Source organism: Orbicella franksi, chromosome 6 (assembly GCF_964199315.1).
Source record: "Orbicella franksi chromosome 6, jaOrbFran1.1, whole genome shotgun sequence".
Taxonomy (NCBI): Eukaryota; Metazoa; Cnidaria; class Anthozoa; order Scleractinia; family Merulinidae; genus Orbicella; species Orbicella franksi.
The window spans coordinates 32,072,003-32,098,584 of NC_138150.1; the positions used below are offsets into that span (position 1 = coordinate 32,072,003).

At 38.5% G+C, this 26,582-nt stretch overlaps 3 protein-coding genes across 3 annotated transcripts; all 3 read right to left on the reverse strand.

Moving 5' to 3' along the window:
- Positions 1 to 480: 480 nt before the first annotated feature.
- LOC145490623 (uncharacterized) lies at positions 481 to 3,487 on the reverse strand. Its single transcript, XM_081469707.1, has 5 exons — positions 3,451 to 3,487; positions 2,668 to 2,778; positions 2,380 to 2,589; positions 1,570 to 1,719; positions 481 to 1,034 (listed from the first exon to the last, which is right to left on the reverse strand). Exons 1-5 carry the CDS (start codon positions 3,485 to 3,487, stop codon positions 481 to 483), a joined length of 1,062 nt encoding a protein of 353 aa, XP_081325833.1.
- Positions 3,488 to 6,789: 3,302 nt separating this feature from the next.
- On the reverse strand, positions 6,790 to 10,340 carry LOC145490624 (uncharacterized). Its single transcript, XM_081469708.1, has 5 exons — positions 10,304 to 10,340; positions 9,686 to 9,760; positions 9,015 to 9,224; positions 8,200 to 8,346; positions 6,790 to 7,346 (listed from the first exon to the last, which is right to left on the reverse strand). Exons 1-5 carry the CDS (start codon positions 10,338 to 10,340, stop codon positions 6,790 to 6,792), a joined length of 1,026 nt encoding a protein of 341 aa, XP_081325834.1.
- Positions 10,341 to 16,494: 6,154 nt separating this feature from the next.
- LOC145490625 (uncharacterized) lies at positions 16,495 to 22,415 on the reverse strand. The gene is made up of 5 exons (XM_081469710.1): positions 22,280 to 22,415; positions 20,840 to 21,054; positions 20,188 to 20,290; positions 19,432 to 19,581; positions 16,495 to 17,224 (listed from the first exon to the last, which is right to left on the reverse strand). Exons 1-5 carry the CDS (start codon positions 22,413 to 22,415, stop codon positions 16,692 to 16,694), a joined length of 1,137 nt encoding a protein of 378 aa, XP_081325836.1. The 3' UTR covers positions 16,495 to 16,691.
- Positions 22,416 to 26,582: the final 4,167 nt, after the last annotated feature.

Sequence of the window (26,582 nt, forward strand, 5' to 3'; positions counted from 1 at the left end):
CCTCGTGCTGAGGTCCATTGTTTTAGGCTGAATTTTAATATATCGAAATTGGTCTATTAGAGGCCCATTTCTGAAATGAGTACTGTTGCCATGGTAACGGGTATGTCTCCATAATTACTCTTAACATATTGTCTGAAGATATCTTTTCATAATTGTGTAAAAGTTACTACGTTATCAGTAGCTGAAATCTTTGATATATTTTGAAGTTACCTTGTAAAAGTGTGAAACGCTATATAAATGTTACGTATTTGCGAAATTCTTTGTCTCACTCTAAAATTCTCTAAACTACAGCTTGAATTCTTAACTCATGTAACTGGGCGAAGGTTTCCAAATTGTGTGACAGGTCCATGTCTCCCACAGAGACAGATTGTTCCTGAACAGAAAACATATTTACTGGAAATCCCCTTAACAGACACACTATTTGAACCCGAGTTTGTGCGAATGGAGATCAAGAATCTTTGTCCATCAAGTATTCGGTGATTAACGAACATAAATCTTCCAGAAGTCTCCAGATGATACTGAATTCGAATTTCCTAGGTCATCACATTCCCATCTGTCCCAGCCTGATTCCGGATTAGTGGCCCAATGGAAGTTAGGGAAAACAAATGCTGGGTACTTGTACAACTCACGCATTCCTTCATGTCCCCATTTATCAACGTTATAAACGCCGCCATCTTTTCCCCATTCTGTACAATGATTTGCGGTAACTGAATTGTCTCCAGGCAGTGTTGCAAATGATCCACAGGCGTCGGGCATGGCATCCGTCTGACGGCTGAAGTACTTGACTACAGCTTCACCAGCATCGTCAGCGAGCGTGGCCACGTGGAATGTACGATGTTCAGCTTGTTTGCTGCAATGGAATCTCAGTCGCGTGAAAGACAAATGAGATCTTAGCACATTTAAGGCGCTAGTCGCTAGCAGCATGTTGTTGTTGTTATAACGGCTGACGCCACGGTATGATGTCTCAATGCCCAAAGTAGAGGGAGTAGATGATGTGCCGTCAATCACAATGTTATAGATCAGAAGCCAGCCTCCTGAAATACACAATATTTTAAATATCAGAAAACAACAACTGCTTGTCTTAACAAAGGTAACAGTGTCTAATTTCGCCAAGGCACGGATCATTTTTTATCACGCGGAAGCAAGGGAATAGGAGAACTTTCCGTTGAAAGCTTAAGGACGATTGCACATTGCCACTTTTTGGCCTTGGCATTTGCAGTTTGACGTCACTTAGGACGTTTTTGCGTAAAACTAGTTTCCTGGGACTTCCTGTTGTGTTCATCCAGGACAAATATTAGCATGAGAATGAATTTGAGCAACGCCGAAAAAAAGACTGATGTCCTTCAGAAATCTCCGACGTTCCGCTTAAATGTCTGTACGGGAGGTTTGTATTCCAAGTGGTGTTGGCATAGTCTTCCGTCTTATGTCAAAAGATTCAAAGCCTTCCATAAAATTGAATAATTACGTAAACTGTGGGCATAACAAAACTCAAAATGTCAAATCTATTTCGAATGCTTCTCGCACTATTCATTTCAGAGACTGACCAACAAAGAATGATATATCACTTACCGCCATCAGTCGTCATGTCACAGTACACTGATAAAGGGTTGCCATTGTTCTCGGGGTCGATCCAGTACTCCCCGTCTCCCCTGGAGTGTCCAGAATCTAGGATGTCCTTACATGAGTGACCAGGCTGGTCGGAAAACCAACCTCGATTAGCTGTAACTGAAAAGCGCTGTTCATAGTAAAGAGATCCTTTGATTGTTCTCTCACACGAGGCTTAGTTGTTTTTCATACAGAATACAGTATTGTCCGTTAATATATGGCCATAACAATATCACAAGAACCGCAAATTGCGGTAGTGATGATGCTGAGAGTTCTCCCTTGTAGTTAAGGTTATCCCACCACTTCCGCTCCCCCCCACCTCCCCCAACCCCTACAGCCCCATAACAATGCATGGAAAATCAGGAACGTTTTAATTCAATTCAACCAAAAATTCTGGAACTTTCGAAATGGGAGCAAATGTAAAGAATTTCCTCCGAAAGATTCTGGAAAAACCGAAAATTGTTGAATTTTCGAAATGCGAACTGCAATCTAGAACTTCCTGAAATTCCGAGAGGAAAATCAAACGGAAGGGAAAGTCCCAGTAAGAAATTTTCGAAAATTTGGGTTTGCGTCGGGAGGTTGTATCCTTTTTCGGAAATTCCGGGAAATGTTGTTCTATTACACAGGAAATTTCTGGAATTCAAACCAGAGTTTTTGGTCGAATTGAACGCCCTACAAGTCGACCACTTTCGGAAATTGCAAAGTTTATATAACTAGCACGCACGATTTGGGCAGATTATGCTCGGGTAAGTTTAAAAAAAATGATTTACTTACCTTTTTCATAGTAAATGAATCCCTTGATTGGCTTCAGGTCCTTTGGTTTCATCCGTCGTGTTTGGTCGTTCATTTCACAGGTTTTATTGCCAAGGTGGCCGTCGGATGGCAAGTTGTATGACCGACATTTCACGTTCCTTGAACATCGCATACCACAGTCGAACTCATCACTTGTCGAAGTTTCTATGACGTGACCAAAAAACCTGAAATCTGAAGGTAGCCTATGTCATTCTAAATGGAAGTTAAAAAATGTTCACTGGACTTCTGTTCAGGACAAAAACGACCCACCTTTGCGAGTTTCAAAGAATTGAGTCACGTTTGATTCCACGGCGAAGGGAAGAAGTATCGTCACAAACATTACAGCCTGACCTAATCCTGCCATCATTTTTATGTACACTCCTGACAACGGAATAAAATGTTGAAATTTGTAATTAAGTATGCGTTGTTTTTTAATTGTTTACTACCTCAGAATCAAATGTCAACAATTCTTGTCAATAAAAGCCTCTTAAAATCGAGATACATTCATTTACTAGTTGTTACGATGTTGTAAGTCTTAAAGCAACCCAATTAATAATTTATGTCTAATGGAACTTCTAATCTCGATAGTTCGGGAGTATTTAGAAGAATGAAGAAACGCTTCATTTTTTGATAGCCAATAACTAGAAGGTATTTCATGCTTAAGGTGTGCTGTCATTTGTGTTTTGCATTGTTTTGAAAACTGACTCAATAGCGTGCGACATGAAAGACGACCAAAAACAAGAATATGACTAAAATTTAGCGACTTGTTCAACTTATGATAACATACATAACAAGGGGGGTTGAATTTCCAGTTTACCACACATTTCTTTGCAGTCTTCACGGACTGCATGGTGTTCCTATATGGAACATCTCTGCCTGTACATCGCATTATCGAAAGTGTCTCTAAAAATTGACATACCGTAGTCCGCTTATTTTGATAGCGCTTTATATTTCTCAAAATTCAACATTAAGTAAAAAATTCACATGTCATAAATCTTGATTATAGCGTTTCTAACTATCGTAAGATGCAATAAATAAAAAAAAAAACCTTACCATTTCTCTCGTTGAAAAGTTTAACCTTTCCGCCCATTTTGAGATCGGCGATATTCTAATGGATGTTTTGTTTTAAAAACTTAATCATGTTCAAGTCCGTTGCGTGCTTTCGTCCATGAAAATTTGGAGAACAAATTCTTAGTTAGCAACAAACAATAAAGTGCGAATAGTAAACAAATTGACTTTTTTGTTGGCCATCATTTCCGTCCCAAAATTAGCTCACCGGGTGCTATGTAGAGTAAATCTCACGCAGCTGTTTACTAACAAAGCTAAGGGATTTTTAAGCATAGTTATTTAGAGATACGCGCGAAGACGTGATTTTGGGGTGTGCGAAAGCAAATCTATTTTGTGGTCGGTTGATAATGCGATCAAGAAAACTGTAGCCCTAAAAATTACTGAGCCATAAACGACTGGGCCATGCCCCCTTGTAATTCATAACTCTCTAGCAACGTTTCCTGTTTTCTAAATGCAAAGCAATCTCTTTATTAGCATCGTGCTCCATATGTCCTTTTGTAAAGAAATTCTCAAAACATCAGTCTTCGACAATTAATTAGTATATTTCAAGAAAACATTCCATTTGTGGTTTTGTTTATTTGTAATATAATAGAGTTGAAAAACAGTTGTCTTGTAACTTCATAGTACGTTCGGCTTATCTCGATCAGCTATTTAAAAAAAAACTATAGAAAAATAATAAATGCTAGTTTAAGGTATATTTGAAATATTGAAATCACTCGAGCTTCTGGGTCTGTAAAGCCTCTAACGGAGATTAGTCGGTGATAAACTGTAGTTTCGTGACTACCAACTGGGATTTTTGACAGCAGTTTTAATTTTTAATTTCAAAATATTTGTTTGTTGATGTATAGTTTCCATGACCACAACTTGCGCAGCAGTGAGTCTCGCGACACTTATATCATAAATTCAGCACCTTGCATACGTCTGACATTCTATAAAAGAGAAAAAAGAGCTCAAATACCGAACGAAGGATTTTATGACTCTCTTCTCCATGATTGCCTCTTAATTACTGTTTCGTGTTTCTTCTTTCCAGTTTCAGACCAAAAGAGTTAATTTTTGCCTTATGAACAAAAACAAGGCCTTTGAAGATTGCAAACTGTTTAAACCTACTAGTTTACACAGCATCTCTTTATTCGACATGCAGACAGTCGCTCTTGCACTTATAACTGTGAAAACGCAGAACATGTATTAGATAAACTTCAAAATGGACTGAAATCAGCTTTTTTTCTTTTTTTTACTTTTTGACCCAGAGTGAACTATCACTTCATAGGCGTTCTGTTCCAAAGAAAAGTTTCATAGGCTTTGTAAATTACATGTAAAGCTGTAGGGATTAGTGTCGGAAAAAATGGATTAAGCCTCTCAAGGACCTTAAGGAAACCAATATTGGTGCCCTCAAGCTTCAGTTGACCCCTAAACGATTCCAGTAAAAAACATTAAGTTACATGAAGTCATGTCGGTTTTATATTTTGTAGCGACCAACTGATAAGGTCAAACACAAGCCTAGTTTATAGCCTCGTATATATTGACAAGAAATGGCGAAGCGTGTGAGAGTCAGTCCCCCATATAAGACTTCTTCCCAAGGCAATCGATCCCTTTTCAGTTAATAGATTATTCGCGGCTCAAGAAATCCCAGGGGACTCTAGGAATAGCCGATCCTATGACGGATGTTACACAGTACGTGGAAAGCCCACGCCACTCAGTTCCACGTATTTTTATCCGCCGATAAAGCATGCACGTAACGCGCATGGTAACATTATCCCCAGACGAACAGGATTCTGTATCCAAAAATAACTTGACAGGATCAGATCACCTTGAGAATATGGTCTATATGGGGGATTCATCCTACCTTAATACGTTAAACGCGTGTTAACATTAGTGTAAATGAGCTTTTTCGAATTCCTAATCGCTCGAAACGTCAGCTTTTCTCTAATTTGCTTAAGCGATTTATTTACCTTTATCGAATTCAAGTTGATGATCCAGGAACGTAAAGCGAGCTTTGTTCAAATCAGTCTAGAGAAAATACAGCGTCAATTGTTTATAACATCGAATTGTGTGAGTTGGGTGATAGTCGTACGAAGTAAACATTAACTACCACACACCCACACTAGGCAGTTGTTGCCCTGCTAGATGTAACCCCAAGGGGAACTACCATGTCGAAAGGTCGGAGATCCTGGTGGGAAAATTTGGATGAAAGCCCTGAAGGAGACCAATCTGAGCGTGAGGCAAGCTTTATTTGACCCCTTAAAGATATCACTTAAAACGGCAAGCAAAGCGTTTCTTTATTACATCGATTGACTCTAAAAGTATACAGCGAAAAGTAGTGGCGCTTTGTCCTAAATATCCTAAGTGAGATTTACAACCCTAAGCGAGACGACTAGCATGTCCTAATGTTTCCTATAGGAGTACCCACCCCAGGATCACATAGACTTTCGTTCTGCTCCAGGTGTCTGATAAGTTCTAGTAATAAAAATCCAAAACGAATATTCAAACTATAATTACAAATTACCTCAAATTACCCCAGTTTAAACTGTAATCTAAGCTATAACAAATCATGAATCCGATTAGCTATCAACAAGCCCGATTTTACCGTAAATAGAACACTATACGCGTCATACTTGTAATTGGACAGTGTGATTGGACAGTGTAATTGGACAGTGTAATTGGACAGTTTAAATCTAGTATCCTATCCTATCCTACCCTAATTGGACAGTGTAACTGGACAATACGCGTCATTTTCTGTGCACTCTGTCTTGGACAGATGTTCTTGAATAGATTCCTTTCCCTGTGTATCTTGGTCAAAACACTCTGAACTGTTAAAATTTTAGATTTCATCAAGACGTTGGTCATCACATTTTGTTATTGCTTTGATTTATTGGTAAAACGACTTCATGTTGTCCAATCCTGTATGTTATTATAGTCGTGATTAAACTATACGGACTACCGTTACGTAATCGTCCGACTTTGGTAATCACTCCTATGATTACAGACCGAATAAGACACCACCCACTTCTATTATCTTTATGAATCTTACGACACCCGGTCCAATTATCAGTACGACTGTCCAAAGTAATTTGCATCTGATTTCTTTTATAACACTTAAAAACCTCGCACTTTTCACCACTTTGTCGTGCAATCAGAAGTAAAACCAAAACCAATGGGGACTCAGTTGAACACGTTTTCTCGCCCTTCACATCCCTTACACTTATTTGCTTCCAGCATTGAATGACACTGCATTAACTATGCCCTTTCTGACATGAGTTTGCAGCTACGTCTACGTAAAATTTATTTTGGATTGAAATTCTCAGAAACATCCAAACTACTTATTGATTAACGGACATAAATATTCCAGAAGTCTCCAGATGAAAGAGTAGAGCCATCTACAGACTTATCATCATCACATTCCCATCTGTGCGGATGTGGAAGTGCGCTCCAGTGATATAAGTGTGAAATAAATGCTGGATATCTATACAACTCAGGCACTATATCGTGTCCCCATTTATCAACTTTATATAAACCACTGGATGTATTTAAACCCCAGTTGGCACAATCCCCTGCAAGAAATGAGTTGTCTTCACTCAGTCTTACAAATGATCCACAGGCGCAGGGCTTAGCATCGGTCTGACGGCTGAAGTACTGGACTACAGCTTTACCAGTGCTGTTAGTGACCGTGGTAACATGGAACGTACGTCCAAGTCGTTTACTGCAGTGGAATCTCAGCTGAGTGAAGGACAAGTGTTTTCTCAGCTCTTTCAAGGCGCTCGTTGCTAGAACCATGTTGTTGTTCTTATAATGGTTGATACCGCGGTATGATGTCTCAATACCCAAGGTGGTGGGAGGCGATGAGGTGCCGTCAATCACAATGTTGTAGATCAGAAGCCAGCCTCCTGAAATACATAATATTTAGAATATCAGAAAAACATGAAAAGATAAGAACCCAACCACCTGAAATGACCATTTTAACATCCTGTTATTTCGCTATCATGTGGGAATACTGAGTAATGGGAATAAGAAGAAGACAATCTTCTATTTCGTGGTGTTGCTTAGTTTATCACCCATATGCAAGAACCTGGGTGCTGGCATGGGGAACTGTACAATAAGCATACGGGGACCATTGATGCCCCTTATGGCTTAGAAATTGTCGTAGTTTAAAAAATGCAAATGCCAATAATTTTTTTGACTTAAAAAAGGACATTTTTGTCAGTTTCTGGACACACTGACTGGCATAAAGCAAGACATCGGGTACCCTTTAGATATTTCTTTCTAAATTTAAACCATTTTGATCCCCTACAGAGACGTTCTCTGTGCTTGTCACATAATCTTGCAAGCCACAAGAACGTCTGCGTCGGAGGCCTATCGCCTTTCCTGGAAAGTCTCTTGGCTATGGACAGTGCTGCGCCTGTATCTTGTAAGAATTAAAACCCATTTTAACCTATCCTATGAAATTGAAGAGGAAAGGTGAACTTTACAAGGGGTCGCCAGTATGATATCATCTCGCTATCTAACTCAACCTCGGTTATCTCGAAAATGGTTTCACTCGGGGAGGTTGGGGTTCGAGATAGCAAATGAGAAAAAAGCATATCCAACGGAATATTATTTGAGATAGTGAGAAATTTGAATTAACCAAGTTTGAGCTCGGTTTCAACTGTTTGTGAAAACTCTGCCATCTGGAACCACTTTTTCGTTTTCATTTCAGATATTGATCCAATTCATCGTTTAAATAACAGTCAATTCTCCTACCTCCATCGGTTGTCATGTCACAGTACACTGATAAAGGGTTTCCGTTGTTCTCGGGGTCGATCCAGTACTCTCCGTTTCCTTTAGAGTTTCCAGAGTCCCGGATGCTCTTACATGAATGACCAGGCTGTTGAAAATACCAACCGGGTACTAAAGCTGTACACGAAAAATCATTATTTCCATGTGGCGCTATGTTATCACATTGCAATGTTATCTTTTAAAAAAAAAGAACCTCATAATGGATGGTAAACGCCGCGTAGATTGGGAAGGACTAGGGATCTTCTCGTGACGAACTTGAATAATTTTGTTAAACATCATATTTAATATACGCAGCCCGGACGAGTTAGGTAGGCTAAAGTTTGCATACGAACGAATTAAGTGGCCCATCGGGCCGACGCTTTTCTCCGGTTTCTGTAGCATGACGAAATATATCTACCCCACCCCATCCCCCTAGTTGGGATGCTAGTCCATCGTAGGGTTACCCCCTAGCATTAAATTCGCCGGTGCCCGTTCATACACCTGGGTGGAAAGAAGCACTGTGAGAGTGAGGTGTCATACACCAGAACAAAGCATAACCCGGACGAAGCATCTTGAAATTGACATTTGCAAGATCTTGCCTTAAAATTGTGTGATACACTCCTCGCAAGGCACAAGCTCGACAAGGCATGCCATGCTAGACCCGTAATATTTTAATGTAAAAACATGCTAGATGACTTTTACACTTGGCTATATAAGAACTTTGGGATCATGGACGAGACAAGTAAACTATAAATCTGATACAGATCCGTTAGCAATAATGAAAGTGGTTGTTGCCTCACTTTTCTCATAGTAAGTGAATCCCTTGGTTGCTTTGAAGTCCTTTGGCTTAGAAAGTCGTGTTTGGTTATTCATTTCACATATTTTGTTGTCATGGTGGCCGTCAGAATGACAAGTGTATGATAGACATTTCTTGTTCCTCGCACATCGCAAACCACATTCAAACTCACTATTAATTGAAGTTTCTATGATGTGACCAAGAAGCCTGAAACCTGAAGGTAAGATATTTCATCAGAAATGAAACTTTATGTAAAATTCAAGAACAAGAAAAGCCTATACTAACAACACGTATCGCAGAATCTGTTTTGAGTTTTCAAACAGTTATGATTAAGGTGGGTAGCTTGCGTGGTTGCAATCATTTCGTATCCAGTGCAAACAGAGTAGTTGTCTTAATCTGAACCAACATACTTCGTTTATTGTTTTTGTTTAAAAGCAGACATGATCTGAATCCAAACAAAAGTGACAAAGGTACATATACGGGGCTCCGAAGTTTGAAATTAAAGTTGTAGTCATTTACATTTCAAAGCTTATTCATTTTTCATGATTTTGCGAAAATCGGTTCTTTAGATGTATAAACTTTGACGACAAAGGCAGTACTTATCTTTGTGAATTTCATACAACCGATTTGCATGTAGTTTTGAATAAGAATTAGATGGTGTTCCGAAAACCAGACTATCCACAAAGGGAAGAAGTGTCAACACAACGATCACAGTCTGAATGAAGCCTTTTAGTATCTTCACACACACGCCTGAGATTAGAATAAAAAGTTAAGCTGTAGGGTTATCTGGGGAACAGTTCAAAATTGGTTGTGCCAATATACCCCAAAGTCAAATATCAATCGTGTCTTTACATCAAACAAAGCCAAAAATCTAATCCGGATGAAAATTATTTAAGGTGGCTCACAACCGTTTCCAGCATCTTTTGGGCACTTGTCCCTGTACAAGAGAGAAAGGAGGGCTATAAAACTTAGTCTGACCTGCCATATATATTGAATATCAGTATATATAGCATGAGCAAAGTTAACCTCGTGTTGTTATTTTCATTGGCAATGTTTTAAGACAATTGAATCCAGCCCTAAGCTGTGCCTTAACGAGTTACGATACACGCTAAAGCATTAATCAATTGTCAAGTAATCACATTGGAGAACGTGTGTCTAAAAACTGACATATAGGTTCAGGTTATTTTGAAAAGGTTTTCAGAATCCATAAATACTTATTTTATAAATCCTGTTTATAACGTTTTCATCTGTTGCAAGATGCAATTAGAGCCAAAATGAAATTAAAAGTCTTACCTTTTTTCTCCTTAGAAAGTTTAATCTTGACCACCATTTTCCGATCAGTCAAAATAGATTCCCTTTTTGATGTTAATCAAGTCAAGTGTCGCGAAAATCTGATGAACATATGGCGAGTAAAGAAATAGCAATGACATGCTAAAAACTAAACAAATAGCTATTATTTTTAATCCCAAACTGAGCTTGTACGGGTGCTTTGGGAAAAAATTAACTCTGTTTTATTTCTTGTTCAACATGGTGTGCATGGGTGCTTTAACGAATACATTATTATGAATTTAACTAAACTTCAACTGAGTTAAACTGCAATTTCTAACGAAATTTTTTTACAAGACTTCCCCCCAAAAAAGTTAATAATGATGTCAATATTTAAAACAAAGTTCAGCCTAACATGTATCTGCATACTTTTTCCTCATAAGTGGAAAAAATGATTCTAAAAAGTGGAATGAATGGCTTGCGAATGTGACAGCTGTTGCTTGTCTCCATAATTGCTTTTCTACAACGTTCCAAAAATAAACAATACTATAAATGGGATGACTACGTCAATCTACTGATGAATTGTTAAAAACGTTGATGGTATTTTGAGAACTATTTCACAAAACAACATGTGTCACACTTCCTTTAATTTGAAAACATAGCCTTGGCGAAGCTCGCGCTCTGATTGGCTTTAATAAGCTCGATCCATTTGCCCGTGGGTTGCACGCTGACGTCACTTTGTTTATTTGTACTTTTTCTCGGCAATTTTTTTTTATCGATGTAAAATATAATTCCTATTTTTCTTCTTCTAAAATATGGAAAATTCTAATAATTGTTTCGGAGATGAGGAATATTATTCCTGTGAGCTACCAAATTTCAAGCTTAAGTTTTTTGCCGGGCCTCCATCTAAGAAATTTGCGAATTTAAGCGAACAGGAGTTGAATCGGCTGGTTGAACAAAGGCACTCGGCACTCGGCGATGGACCAAAAAAAACAACAAACTGGTCTGTATCAACCTTTCGAGGTTAGCAATGCATAGCGGGAATTTTAGAGAGAATTTTGTAATAAAATTCAGCACAAGCTTTCATTGTAAAACCTTTCTGGCATCGAAAGACGTTTAAATGCATTTGGCGAACAAAACAAGAAAGCTTTAACAAATCTCTGTTTGTGAAGTCTTACATACGAAATCCTTCTGTTCCAAAAACGTTTAAGGTAAACGTTTTTCTGAGCTTTAATAAATGAAGTTTTATCAAATATTGGTAGTTTCTGATGAATTATTTTAGTTCCCGGGTTTTAGTTTTGCTCGAACGCCCGTCGATCGCTCGATCGTGAATTGAAGAAACAGCCGCTCGAAGGAAAGACTGCATCGTGCACAAATATAAGCTTACATTTCTGACATTTCCCTTTAGGCCTCAGTCTTCTGTTCATTTAAGCTTATTTTACCACGTAACGAAAGTGACAGAAATCATTTTTAAAAGCCATTTATGTGTTCAAGTTCAACCTTAGACGCACAACTCATCAACTTTAAAACGAAAGGGGAAAGGAAAACGTACCCAAAAGTCTCAATGTTATAAAAGAAATGGTAAGCGTGCAGTGTGCAACTATCGAGTTATGGATGCACTTGGGAGGTTTGCTAAGCACTCAGGAAGCTGGAGTCGCACTCGGCTATCGCCTTGTGCGACTCTTACGCTTCTTTCGTGCTTAGCAACCTCCCGCGTGCATCCATTTAACAAACAGATTCCATGTTGTCGTGCGTCTGTTCAGTAATAGATCACAGATGACGTCAAAATGTGGTAAGAATAAATAAGTGGTATACGAGGCGATAGCCGAGTATGTCACTGATGTTCTTACCACGGTTTGACATCTTCTGTGATCTACTACTGAACAGACTCACGGCAACATGGAATCTATTTGTTTTATACAATAAAGAAACAACAGAAAAAGCTTTTTTTATTTCAAAATCTTTCAACATAACTCGAAAGCGGGCCTTTGCCCACTTTGGCGAACACGAAAAAAAGGCATTTGACGTAATCTATTGTCTATACAAAATGAAGCAATCTCATTGGTTGCTATGCGTAGCAAGGAATTGTGATTGGTCCAGGAAAATCACGCCACTGTCAAGCATGACTCGAGCGTCGCTTCACGTGGAATGAAAACTTACAGCGACAGCAGAATTGAACTGCGAAATCTACAAATCTTAAAGAAACTGCTGAAAAGTCAGGTCAGTTTTTGTCACCAGAGCAGCCCTGAGAGCCGAAAAGCTTGGATGCTGTCTTGCATATTGCAGGAGTTTAAAAAATACGCTCGGAAAACTTGCGGATGTGGTCAACACTGGAGGCCATTCGATTCGAGTTTTGTATGAAAGGAGCGTTAGTGATGGTGGAAATTTGTTTCCTCTGTGGTTGGTGATTTTCAAATCAGTTTGATATAGTACAGTGTCGGAGACAACCTATAGCTGCGATGCAGTTGGCCGTGAGCTGTAGTGAGCTCTGCTTTTCTCGCTACTGTGCCCTGAAACGGACTGGAACATTCGCGTCGGAAAACAAGGTTAAACTTAAACTTATGTGTTTATTTAAACTGATGATGTTTTGATGTTTAATTCCTGGCATCAAACTGTGTCAACAATCATTTTGCCGGACTGAGGAAAGTTGAAATTTTTAAATAAATTAATGACATAAACATTTTGCTTATTGGTTTATTTAAATTCGAGACAAAGCAATGGTTTCTTACCTTAAAGTAATTTCAAGACCAATTTTGTGTTTGGTTTAGTCTCTCTCGACTGCCGACTGAGACTGCTCGAGCATTTTTTCTGAGTCATTTTCTAGGAAAGACACGGCTTTTTCTTTCTTCTTCCTGACTCTCGTACCTGTTCAATGCCTCGACAAGACTTTTTTGTACCTTATCTTTCCCCAGTCACGTAAAATGGTATCTAAATTGTCAAAACTTTCCGCCATTTTAAACACAGAGGGGAAAACTTTGAAATAATGACGTCAATCGTGCGTCTGTCCTTTAAAAGATCATAGGCTAGAACCAATCAAAATGCGAGGATAACTTGGGTTATTATATAAAACTCGATAGTTGCACGCTGCACGCATACCATTAGGGAGCTTAAGAAACCACGACGGCGACGCCGAGGACAACGTCTATTAAAAAATGAGTTTATATTTTACCTATGAATCTCGAGGTGCCCAAAGTCATTTACTTCGTTTATCACTATCAAAGCTATCACGAAACTGAATCTAGGACACATCGATAAATTCGAAATAAAATTTTAAAAAATTAGCCGTCGTGGTTCACGTTCTCCAGACAACGCAGAATTTCACGTTGTTGTTTTGCAGAGGACGGCAAAGAAATGTACCAAGAATTATAACGCACGGGCACAGCCAATGTTCTGCTCATTAAGGACGGTGCCTACTTTTGTTAGTGCGCACACGTTCTGCGCATCACGCAAGACATAGTTAAAGCGTGCGCGCGCGCTAGGGTTGACATTGACGCAATCAACTACGCTACCAAGTACACGACTAAAATGAAAGCAAAATTTTCCCACTGTGACCAAATCAAGTTTAATGAACCTATACTTAAACCAGGAACACCAGAATAGCAGCATATCGCTAACCACTTACTGTTAACGTCTTCCAGCTGAAAAACTAGCTGTCATCTGTCGAAAATTATACTGAAATCCAACCGTGAACATGTACCTGCAGATGGCGTAGTGCGCACGCAAAACAAGTGCGAGATACGCAATTTTTTTACTTACTGGGGAGGCGACAGGAAACAGTGTAGCGGGCACCGTAAAAGTTTAAAAAAAAGATCAATAACTTTAAAAAACGCGTGGTTACCCCTACATTTTATGTTATGAAATGGAAGTGGCAAGCCTATTCAATAAGTGACTGGTTTCTGGTGGTGAGCAAAAGGTATTTAGACTGTATTTTAACTGAACCAGAGGAAGACTATCAGACATGCTAAAAGCGCTGTTGCAGCGATGTTGTTATAAAAAAAAACTTACCAAAAATGGTTTTTATGTTACCATTTACCATGCAGTTTTAAGATCGTTATAGATGTGTTTTGCAAGTGCATTTCTGTGTGTAAAGGCGAATTCTAAGGAAATCTGTGGAGAAGTATCCTTTCCTTCTTTTTTCAGAGAAATGCTGATGTCAGCATTTTTGTTAAGATTCAAGGCTAATTATCTCGAAAAAATGCGTGGCTACCCCAATTTTTCTTTGTGGATTCCAATAGCCCTTGCAAAGATCTACTTTTTCCGCGTGGTCCTCACCTGGCGAAAAAACCTTTGTATTTAGTAGGCACCTTCCTTAAACCTTCTGTTTAGCGACGTTGCCGTAGCCGTTGACGTCGTTGTTTTCTTAAGCTCCCTCTTTCTTAAGTAAAGGACGGTGTTAAGGGGTCAGAAATCTCCCAAAATCTTACTGATTAAGAAAGATTGGCTGTTGGCCTGACGAAATGCAATCTAATTGAACTTAGGCTAACGCTTTCACCAGTTTAAAGAGCGAAAATCAGTTAATTACGATTAAAAACTGACTTTATCAATGGTAAGAATTCAATTCCATCTAAAGCCTTGAATTGTGATTTGGTATAGTATATGTCAAACATGACAGATCGTGTTCCACCAAATTTCCAAACACCCAGAGGAGAGGTGAAAATACGACGCCCTGGTATTTTTGGAAAACGTCGAGTTGTTTTGACATGTGTTAAAACACTGTCCTGAGTGTTTAGGATGCTTTCTTGATCAAATCAGAAAACTAAGGAAAAAGCGAACAGTTCAACAAAAGCGTGAAAATATATGCTAATTCAGATCTGATGTCCAAGCACCATCCGGCATGGGTATGATTTTCGTTCTTTGAACTTGATGGCTAACATGTTTGAAAAGGTATTCCTCAAAGCATCAAGTAGTGAACTACGTTACGACTTAGTTAAGTCTACGTACACAAATAAATAGAACATTTGCTTCCTGATCTCCTGTTTACTAACGTAAAATGTAAATCTTATTTATAGTGGTGACACACTTAGCTCTACAAGCACTAAGCTTAGCTAGTTTACAGGCATGCCACTGAAACAAATAATTTTTGTGGACCTCAAGTATAGCTACATGTAACAAATGAAAGACTATAAAATGGTGATAGAGAAACTCACGAAAGAATCTATGGTCTGCTAAACTGAAGACTTAATACCCCGGTGAAATAATCAATTACAGACATGGTATCTTTTCCCATCATTGTCACCTTAGATCTTATGTAAGATATATTTTTTTATATTATTATAACGTTATAGGGTTAATCTCGTGTTTTCTTTTGAAGACGTTTTTTATGTTTTCTATTTTCATTTCTTCATCTAGCATAATTTTGCATGTATGTAACCTTCAAGGCTGTCTATCAGTGAAAAGCCGTAGTTAGGAGTATTTACAAGTAATTTACAGTTTCCCGACAAAATAGAGTACAAATTGTGCATCGAGTTAAACCATGCAATTTCCCCCTCTGTGAAGTGAAAGGACAAATCCAGAGGATACATCGAATAGAAATAACAGACGATTGTTTCCGCGACAAAACTCAACAAACTTTGAGGATCACAGTCTCACTCGCCACAATCTGCGTCACTATACAGGTGCCCAAACCCAACAAGATGTTGTTGAAACTACAAACGAATCCTACAAGGGATTCGTACCAAGTTGTTTCTTCGTATGCACCTGTGGTATCGGTAAGTTTAATTGAACTGTTATCTGTCATTATAGGCTCTTAGAGATTTCAATCAAACCCCTATCATCCAGTCTACGAGGTCACTCGCCGTACGGTGTACCTGTTTGGTAAATTAGGGACCTCATTATACTCATAGATACATTATTTTCAAGTTGGTTTCTTTTGCATGTGTTTTCAACCTTACTTAGTATAGTAAAGTGGCATTTTATCTCACTCTATTTTTATATATCCCAACCATTTGGTTCACTTCATCACTTAGAGTCCCTAGCTCCTGATGAATGTTACTTTTACCACCCAAATATTGCACAGCCTTGTATCTGTTTTTAACAGCCACTTTGACCCAAGCGATGCAGGCCAACAGTTAAGAGCTGTTTTCTTTTGCCTGGTTTTCAGTGGAGCGCTGGTCAAACTTTTGCAGCATAGGTCTAGTTGTTGAAAGAGCTATTTACTAACGTCCTTTATCTGAACAACTGAAGGAAAAAACAGCAAATGTCAGCCTAGTGCCGCAAAACACAGAAGTCTTTTTCGGCGTTTCTGTGATTATACTCTACATCTTACATAGATTCTCCAGAAATCTCTCAATGATGCTACGCTGAGTAATTGTTTAAATTGCCTCACATTTCAAACGGAATTATGCTTTGTTTCAGAAGAAACGGACAAATGCCTCAAAATGTAAAAGCCAACAGTTCTGTGATTGTTATCTACATTTCAGCGCACATAGATTTTCCAAAAATCCCTTGACGATACTCCGTTGCTTCCCGTATCATCGCACAGCCATTTTCCGTTAACGATATTCCATTGATTCTCGCCAGGAATAAATGCCGCTCGATTGTACATCCTTTTGTTTCCTTTGTGGTTGCGGCTTCCCCATTTCCCGTTATTTTGTGAACCCCACCGATGACATTGTATGGCCAACTGAGAGTTATCATCATCCAATCTCTTAAGAGAATTGCAAGCAAGGGGAAGTACGTTCGTTTGATCACTGAAGTACTGGACCACAGCTTCACCAGTGCTATTGGCGACCGTAGTCACGTGGAACGTACGTCCCTGTTGTTTACTGCAGTGGAATCTAAGCTGAGTGAAAGACAGGTGTGTCCTGAGCTCCTTCATGGCGCTTAATCCGATACCCATTCTGTTGTTCTGATAGTAGCTGATCCTGCGGTATGATGCCTCAGGTTCCCAGTTCTGAGCAGGTGGAGTAGAGCTTTCCATTAACCAATTGGCGACTAGAAGCCAGCCTCCTGAAATTAGGAAAACTTAAGTTTACCATTTAGTATTTCATAAATAACTTAAAGTAACACTGAAAAGTAAAAGGTATTAATTTGTCCGACTTAAGTAAGTAGAACTTTATTTTTTCAGGGTAACTCTGTCAGCTCTATGAATAAAACTGCCATCAATAGAGGCCCTGCTAATTATAAATATAAAAAATTATTAACTTTACAGTATGCCTAAAAATTATATAAAAATTATTTTAAATGTTAAAAACGTAAAAACTATACTAAGGTTAAAGCAAAAATTACATATATATATAAATAGAAAATTATATTTACACAGGAGCCATAATCGGGGACGGAGACCGTAAGTCTTGGGATCCGCGCGCACCTATGATATGGGACAATTTTTCTATTTTTAGAACAAATTGCGCTATCCTGACGTCATATATCCGCGGGGATCTAGGCACATGTTGGGGGCTCTCGCGTGGATGTTGTCACGTTGCGTGATCAAATGGTGAGATTTGAGAGACCTTGAGAGATTATCTTGCGTATTTTTCCCAGCGATGGCAGGGAATAAGGCAGGGAATACGAACCAGGGCGCTTATATGTAGTTTTATGCTCTGAGCTAACGGAAAAGGTGGATTTTTCAGTGTCGAAAACAAGACTTCAATCTCCCGCTGGGAATGAATAATAAGATCTGCTCGCGCTAGTTGGGCCAACTTTTACGCGTATGTTTTTGCGTTTGTTCTGACTTAAGAATGTAGCAAGAAAACTCTCTACTCTGGTATCGAGTTAATTTGTGAGTTTCTCAGACAATGGTTAATCATAACCAAAACCTGTTTTGATTGTTTCTGCTTGTTTGGTGAGTTTGCAAAAGTTTTTGAAAGGAAGATCTGAGGCGTACAATTAGCTCATTTGCATAGTGCAGCTCGTGCACTTTCAATTCTGAGTCGATGTTTTTAATTGTCAACAAATCTTGACAAAGATTTCTTTCGTTATCTTTTGTGCTGAGATGCTGCAACAAATTTCACGAACGCAAAAAAGGCTACTAACATCATGTGTGTTTCTTCAACATAAACATAGCGAAGTTTTACACTGCGAAAATGAAAATAGACAAGGAGTTTTGATAACTCGATCAACAAAATCGAAATCGTTATCCGAAGTTGATTAAAGAAAGCGTCAACGTAACTTTGCTGATTATTTCTGCTTTATTCGCATATTTTCAGCTTAGCTTTTAATATGTTCTCAAACATTTATCAATCTTAAACATATTCAAAACTACAGAGTTATTGTTTGAGTTCGATGTACGCTTTCACACGAAAGTGCGGCGGAAGTACAATTTGTCATGTTTACTGACTGTACAAAACAAGCATCAGCGGGTGCTCTCATTCATCGACAACAGAGAATTTACTGAATTTTTACACGAATAAAACTGAGCAGTATCTACGGACGTAAAGTTATTGGACCTTGATGAAACATCAAGCGTTGCTTACAATTCAGGCGAAACTCAAACTAGCAGTTATTTTGTTTTACTTTTCGGTCGCGATAGACTGGCAAATTTCTCGCAAGCGTGTGGCAAGAGGAGTAGGAAACTATGAAGTCCTGAAGCTCTGCTATATCTAAATATATTCAGCTAGTTTTTTGCTGCGTAATGGAAAGCTGTTAATCTTCAACATATGTGAAATTTAAAGTGGAGTAATGTACAGCTCATGTAAAAGAAGCATCCGTTGGAACACAACTTGGTCAGCGATATATATTTAAGCTTAAAGCGGAACATACCTAAATTCGACACTGTCCTACTTCACTCAAACTGGAGCAGCTTACGACGAAAATAAGCAAAATTCCGACAGACGTAAACGCGCTGAGTTGTGAGCCAAAAACATGAAAAATTTCGGGAATTTCGGACACCATTCCCCCCCGCGCGACATCCGCAAAAATCCTCGACACATGTACGTGCGTGTGCCGCAGGCGATGGCGCAATTTGTTCTAAAAATAGAATTATCGTCCCATATCATGGGGACAACCCCAATACTAGAAATGGCGCGCGCCTACGGTCTCCGTCCCCGATTATGGCTCCTGATTTACATTTACTTTTAAACAGTTATAAATTTGGCATCCAGAAGAATAAAGACTTTTCTGCTACTTCAGTCTGTACTCTTGGCAAATACAAAAAGTTACCCTGCCTCGTCCGTGGAAGCGAGACACCTCGATTAACATCGATAATTCCTTTTTACCTTCGTCAGTTGTCATGTCACAGTAGACTTTGATAGGGTTTCCATCTTTTGCAGGGTCGATCCAGTACTCCCCGTCTCCTTCCGAATCTCCAGAATCCCGGATGTCCTTACAGGAATGCCCAGGAAACGTAGAGAATAGACCGAGCTTCGCTAGAAATTGAACTAAAAACACAGTTTATTAGTTATCGGGTTTTTTGTGCTTCTTTGTGTAATATAAAATAGCGACTTTTTCTCACTGTTACAAGGTCTTAGCTTATTACTTTAGGTTCTGAGAGGCGACTATGTCATTCGAGTAGGGATTGCAATCAGTATCTGTTGTACTCGTCACAAAAACATAGCTTTAACGTGAGTTGCTTGTGGTGCTTCGAAGTAGTTCCTATATAAAGGGCAGGGTCAGTTTGTTCAAATAAAGATTAACCTAACCCAGGAAAAGCGCAAGTTTGATTTTTTTCATGACTTACTGTGTTTTTTTTGTTTTGTTTTGTTTTTTATCTCATTTTGTTTTTATTTGTATTTTTCTCACGTCTAAATACCTTATAATTGTTGTTGCTGTTCTAGCCTCTGTCTTCAATTTTCGACGTGGACTACTTTCAAACTCGATGGTACGTTTAAAATCATTGCTATTAAAATAGCAATGAATATCAGCTCTTTTCAGTTTAATCCTGGAATAGTGTCAGTCAACTTTCAAACAACCATGGTCAGGCTACAAAACTAAACTGGGTTTTTTTTATGATTCATGATACATTAGAAAGTTACCTGAGCTACAGGTGATCCCCTCGTACCCAGGATTACACTTGCAGTAATTCTGATGTGAGCTCCATCTTCCGTCGTTTTCACAAACAAAATTCGAGTTGGAAATCTGGAATAATAATAATAATAATAATCATCATCATCATCATCATCATAAAGGACGTTACTTAGCTTTTGTCTGAGTGTGGCATTTCATTGATACTGGTAACAGTGTGGACTCAACAGCTAACAAAAGACGTGTCTGCGATTGACTTCTTCTCCATAAGAGAAATATTATTTTATGGAGAACAGGGTAAGGTTACCCTTTAACTTTCTTTACTTTTTGCATCCCGCCAAAGAAAAGAAAACGAGAAAAGCGTAAATATAACTGGAAGAGGATCCGGGGGGACACCCATATAAAAAGGATGGTGGTGCACGTCGTACCTTTTAGGGGGTTAAAAACGCGGTTTTGGTACCTCTTGGTGTTCAGCCTCAAAAGTTTCACAGCAGGAGCTTTTCTGATACCTTTTAGGGTATTGAACCGGAATATGACAGGATACTGATGAGCGTACATGTAGATGACCTATGCTTCACGGATAAACAAAGGGACATATAGAGAGAATGTAAGTCTTGGCGATATCATTTTGTCAATTTTAAGAAATATTGTGATAATACCAACCTGCTTTAGCTCGAAGTAAGTTGAGCCCCGGTTTTTCTTAAAATCTTCAGGTCTGGAAAATCGCGTTTCCTTGTTTAAATGACAGATTTGTGCATCTAGGCTCTCTGCAGCGAAACAGTTGTATGATCGGCACTTTTCATTTCTCAAACACTGCAACCCGCACTTCAATTGGTCTCCTGTACAAACACCGATAACATGGCCAAGTAAAGCGTAATCTGCAAATAACAACATGTAATATGCGGAGAGTTAAATTGTATTAGAAAATTGATAACATGCACCTTATCAGACAGAGTTGTTACACAGTGGTTCTTATCACAGACAGTTATTACTCTCGCTGTTTATAATATTCATTTGTTAGTTCAAATTAGACCACATTTTGCGTTGTGATTGGCTACCCAAGCGTGCAAGAAGAGACTAATGAAAATTTTGTTTGGGCAACGATGTTCTGTTCAATGTTTCCTAGAAGGGCAGAAGGAAAGCTTCCTTTATCCCAAGCAAACACACATTAAAAATCCCCCATAATATGTTACTAAAGCCAAGTTTGCTTTCAAAACATGTTTCCCGCGTAGATTCAGGCTTTTAAAGTAGCTTCACGAGGTAATCATTTATCGCGTTGCGCGCGCTAGTGTTATGTTTTGAATGCTGTGTTTGCATTCGTTTTTACACCCAGTCCTCTTAAACTTATTAAATGTAACGAGCAATGATGAAATTGTGTTTTACTATAATCTCTGTTTAAATTTTGGCTTTAAATTTTAGCTTTATTTGTGATTTTCTTGAATTTCCTCTGGTGAAATCTTCCAAAATTTCCACAGTACAACGAATGCGGTGGGATACCAATTGTAAACACGAAAAAAATTGGGTTTGTACAGGAAGTTTATTCTTTTATTTCTGCAAGTTTATGTCTGTTACCGCTGCGGAAAAACTGATCAGAAGGTTTTCCTGAAGTACCAACTAAAGTAAAATGTTTATTTACGGAATTTCTCGGGAGGAGACGCGAGTGAATTTACTGTCAGTTTTGCTTTTTGTGCTCATGTTGACGTCGTAAAATATTGACTGACATTTTCCTTCTAGCGCGCAGATTACTTAGGCTTTACGGTCCTCAGAGTGCGTGCTGTCGTAAAACTATAAGGAGCATGCGCACACCTTACTTGCGTCCTTCCTAAGTTTTAATCTCAAGGTTTAATGATCAAGGAGAGGATAACGGTAAACAATTAAACACGGTGTTTTATGAAGCACTTGTAGGCAGACTGTTTTGCTTTCCATAGTTCGCATTTTAAGAAGGGAAGTAAAAAGTTCTCAGTGATATCCAAATTACATGAATTATGTCTCTTGCTAGCCACACAAGGGCTCAAGGTTACGGAAATTTGACTTTGAGAAGCCTGAGGGGTTTTTATCCTAACTGCATATTGTTCTTGAAATTAAGCTAATATTTTAACCAACCTCCGTGACTCTCAAAGAAGCTTGAAACAGATGTAGCGGTTTCTGCGAAAGGTACAATCACTTTCAGGTAAATTAAGCTGTCAAGAAGTAATAGCAGTATGGATGGTAACAATATGTGTTCCAAGCTTGAAGCCATCTGTCTCGTCAAGTAAGCCTGTTTGTACCAAAACAGAAATAGATTAAACAAACAAACAAAAAAATCAAGTAGTGCCAATCAAAGTACTTTTTTCAGAAAAAGAGGATTTTGTCGAATAAATATTGTAAAGGGAAATATCTGCTGGATATCTTTAAGTATTCGTTGGCAGAGCTATGTTTAAATCAATTCCGTGCGAGTTGCGCACGTAATTACTGTTGCAGGAAGAAATCGAATAATTTCTATTTATATTTAGCAGGAGAAGACACCTGGTCTTTCTCTCTCTCTCTCTGGCCGCGTTCACACTACGCCGGAGGAATTTGAAAACAGAGGTTTCTTTCCGAAAATGCATCAAATGTTTTCCGTCAACACTACGCCCGAGGAATTTGAAACTGCAACAATCACCGGTCATTGTGGATCGATTTGTGTTCGAGATATAAAATTCGTGCAGGAAAATATCATGATTATCGTAAGCTCATCTTTTTTCGAAAAGCTTCGTTTTCAAAATGTTTTCTGTTCACGCTAAAACTTAAAGCTCCGTTTTCAAATCCCTCTGCTTTGAAGGGCGCTTTCGAAAAGCTTCGTTTTCGTGACAAATTAGCGTGGTAGGAAGGCCTAACAGGAGAAAGAAAGCTCCGTTTTCAAGTTCTTACAGCGTAATGTGAACGGGGCCTCTGAAAAACGAACAACAAGATAACAATTTCAAAGAGTATTTTGCAAAGTGATATCTCCACTTAATTGTAGTTTTGAAGAGTTCGTACAGGTGTATTATACTTGATCTTAGATTCTTAGTGTAGATTTCCTAAGCTGTTGTGTTTTAGTTATATATATATATCAAGTTTTAGTACAAACGACTTCGCTTTAAATTTCATCGTTTTAAAATAAAGGTTGTCTATCTATATCTGTATCTTTTACCCATTTTGTCCAAAAGAAATTAAAAAAAAAAAACAATCCCTCATACCGTCAACAACCTTAAGTTCTTTGTAGTGAAATTGGTCACGTATCGGCTTCTCCTTTTCTCTCTGTTTACAATATTTAGAGAGGAAGCTACATCAGCCTTAGCTGGTTTTCACGCGGGTACTCTATCCTGATCGAATTGAAATTTAGAGATGTTGGTTTTTGTGGAGGGAGGAAAACCAGAGAATCCGGAGAAAAACCCTCGGAGCAATGCGAGAACTAACAACAAACTCAACCCACATATCGCGTCAGAATCGAGCGCGGGTCACATTGGTGGGAGACGAACGCTCTCACCACGTACTGCGCCGTCCCTACTCCCCCCTCCCTTTCTCTCTGGGTAAAGAACGAGATAGAGTTGCTTGTCCAAAAGGAAAAGGATTGAAGTATACCACTATAATGTGTTTAAACTTAGCGGTACCTGACTTGCTATGGAGTTGTCGATGGAACTTCAGTTCACTGCTTGATGTTCAAACAAAGATGCTCACACGTTTCGTTATTCGTTATATATCGTCAGTTTAGAAAAGCACAGTCTTTTTCTTGATTCGGTCTGCATCAGTTGCACCGGACTGGCGACTTCTTTCAGAAGATTTGTTTATCAGAAGATGTAGCAGCAGCTGCTGATTACGTTCTGATATGCCTCGGAATAGACTCGCTTAATATACTTTTAACAATTTGATCATTAAGTGAATAAACAAAGCATTCTGGTTTTGTGCAGAACCCTGCTGGTGATGCCACAAAAGAAAAGAACGTACTTTTTTTAAAAAAAAATAGAGTCTGCCAAGCTTTTAGACCTCTTAGGTTCAAGGGTGACATGTTATAGCATTTAAGTACGAAAACGAATTTGGATCGGAACGGCCAGCCATTTAAATGCTTTTTTTTGCAAATCTTTCTAATTTAAAGATTTTAACTTGCCGTTAACTTGGCCTTAATCAGTGATCTCAATTCATGTGGCGGCTTACCACAACCAGTTATTCTAAGAACGAACAGATCTAAATACGTTTAATTTGCATGGCATTTTTTCATATGACCGTACCTGCTGTGGCCATAAGACATGCGCATTACAATCCTTGGTCAGCGAAAAAGTCATTTAGAATTTGTTCTTGATTCCTAGTATATAAATCATGGATGCATTAAAAATAGAACTATCTTTCTGAGGACATATCAGTTTTCAGGAGCCGAGTTCAATTCTGACTTTAATTAGGAATAGTAATTAGACCGAGTGGAGTACAATTCAAGGAGTAATCGGGCGAGTAATTTCAAAATCGGACGAGCGCGCGGCGCGAGACCGAATTAAAATCACGATCAGTGCTCCCTGATTTGTACAACACGAGGTCCAGTTACTAATCAATTGTATCAATAACAAATTCCGATTTTTATCAAGTCTTGCGAACTTAGTTTGAGCGAAAAAGTCTGTAGCGTTGTCCGTAAGTTTCAAAAAAGGTAGGAAACACTAAGAAGGAATACCAAGCCATTAATTAACGTGCGGGTAATTGACTTGCGAGTGGCGTAGGTATCCAATTACAGTTAGCATAATTTAAAACGTTTAATTGGACACCCACGTAGTCCCGCGTAAATTACATGACGATTAGGCGCGCGGAGATCCAGTCGCGATCGAGAATCTATAGAAACGATTAAACAAGTAATTAGCAAAAGAAAAACCGAAAGTTTGAATTAATTTGGTCGTATATGATGACCAACCCAGAAGAACGGAAAGGTGGGTGCACTCAATTTGCGAGACGGGTGCTTCATCAAACACAGCAGGTACACATGCAACAACAAAATGTTCCATTAAAACTGAATCTCCCGCACAGTTAAATTAGAACGGTTTTCACTCACGTGGCGAAAAATAGTTGTTTTTGCATCATTACGCGATACGATTGGCTAAAAAACAACTCGTGCCACGTTTAGATTCAATCACAAGTAATAACAAAACCAATCACAACTTGATCACACACGTTTTCCCGCGCTTCTCGTCGGCTACGTGTATTTACCAGAGTTTTAGTTGGTTCATTGGTTTGTCTGTATCCTTTGTGACTGGCCAGGGTGATCAATTTGGTTTTGGTTTTATACCGTCACGTACTAATATTTACGTTTTAGCTTCAAACCCCAGGTGCCGCATCTTCCGATTGTTATTTCCGAATGTTTTGCCACACACCGCGTGGATCCTAATAAACATTTTCCTAAATCTAAACAAGTCATGATTTAAAAAATTATGTCTGTTTAGGATTCCAGAAAGTTTATTTCCTTATTTCATTTCCTTTGTTTGTCGTACTTTTATAATTTTATTCCAGCTTATTTTAGCTTTCACTTTTTACTTTTGTATTTCAATTTTCGCAACGAACGCTTTATTCTTAAAATTTCGCAAATTCCAGCTTCGATTTTCTTATAAAATATATTATATATATATAAAACAGTGTATAAACACGCTAATGTAGTCAACAGAAGAGTATTTTGACTTTATAATGGCATGAAAGTGACTAAGATCGTCCTTGCTTGTTGGTTTGCCCCGTTTCATTACCTGTTCTGTTTCACACTCGCCCTTACCCACTCAGCTAACTCGAACCTTTCCAGTACTCAGCGGTACATTTAGTATTCTTTCCAAGGGGGTCATCTTTGGGTTCTACGCTCAATGTATAAGAAAAGCTATAACAGTTGGCGTTAAATCAACACGAAAGTTTTGCTACGCTTTTCACAACGCTGTTAATCTACTGGTAAACGATAACCTCTTTTCGCTTGGTACAAGCGTAATTTTTTTGGCCCTTTAGTCATGCACTAAGAACTTTTTTCTCGAGGCGTGGGGTGTATTCATAATATTTTTCCCAGTAACACGCTTTTATCGGCTTATAAACGTGCGTGCATTTTAATAACACTTTTTCCATCCCCGAATGGTCCTAACACTATAAATATGTTTCACAAACATTTTTGAGCAATAAAAATTAGTTCTTTACTTTTAAAAACAATGATGATCAATTTTGAAGATTTCTATTAACCATCAGGACATAAATTAACCGTTATTCTTCAAAAATTAAGCGAAAATCAGATAATTCTAGCGTAAGGACCACCACGCCATCGAGACCCTTCTAATGCCTAAAAGTGACTATAGCGCCAAAAAACAATATTGATACATTCTTGATCATAATACCGACAAAATTTTTGCTTTCGGTTTAAATCCCAACTTTTTATGAATTTTCAAAGTCGTGAAAAATCACCATA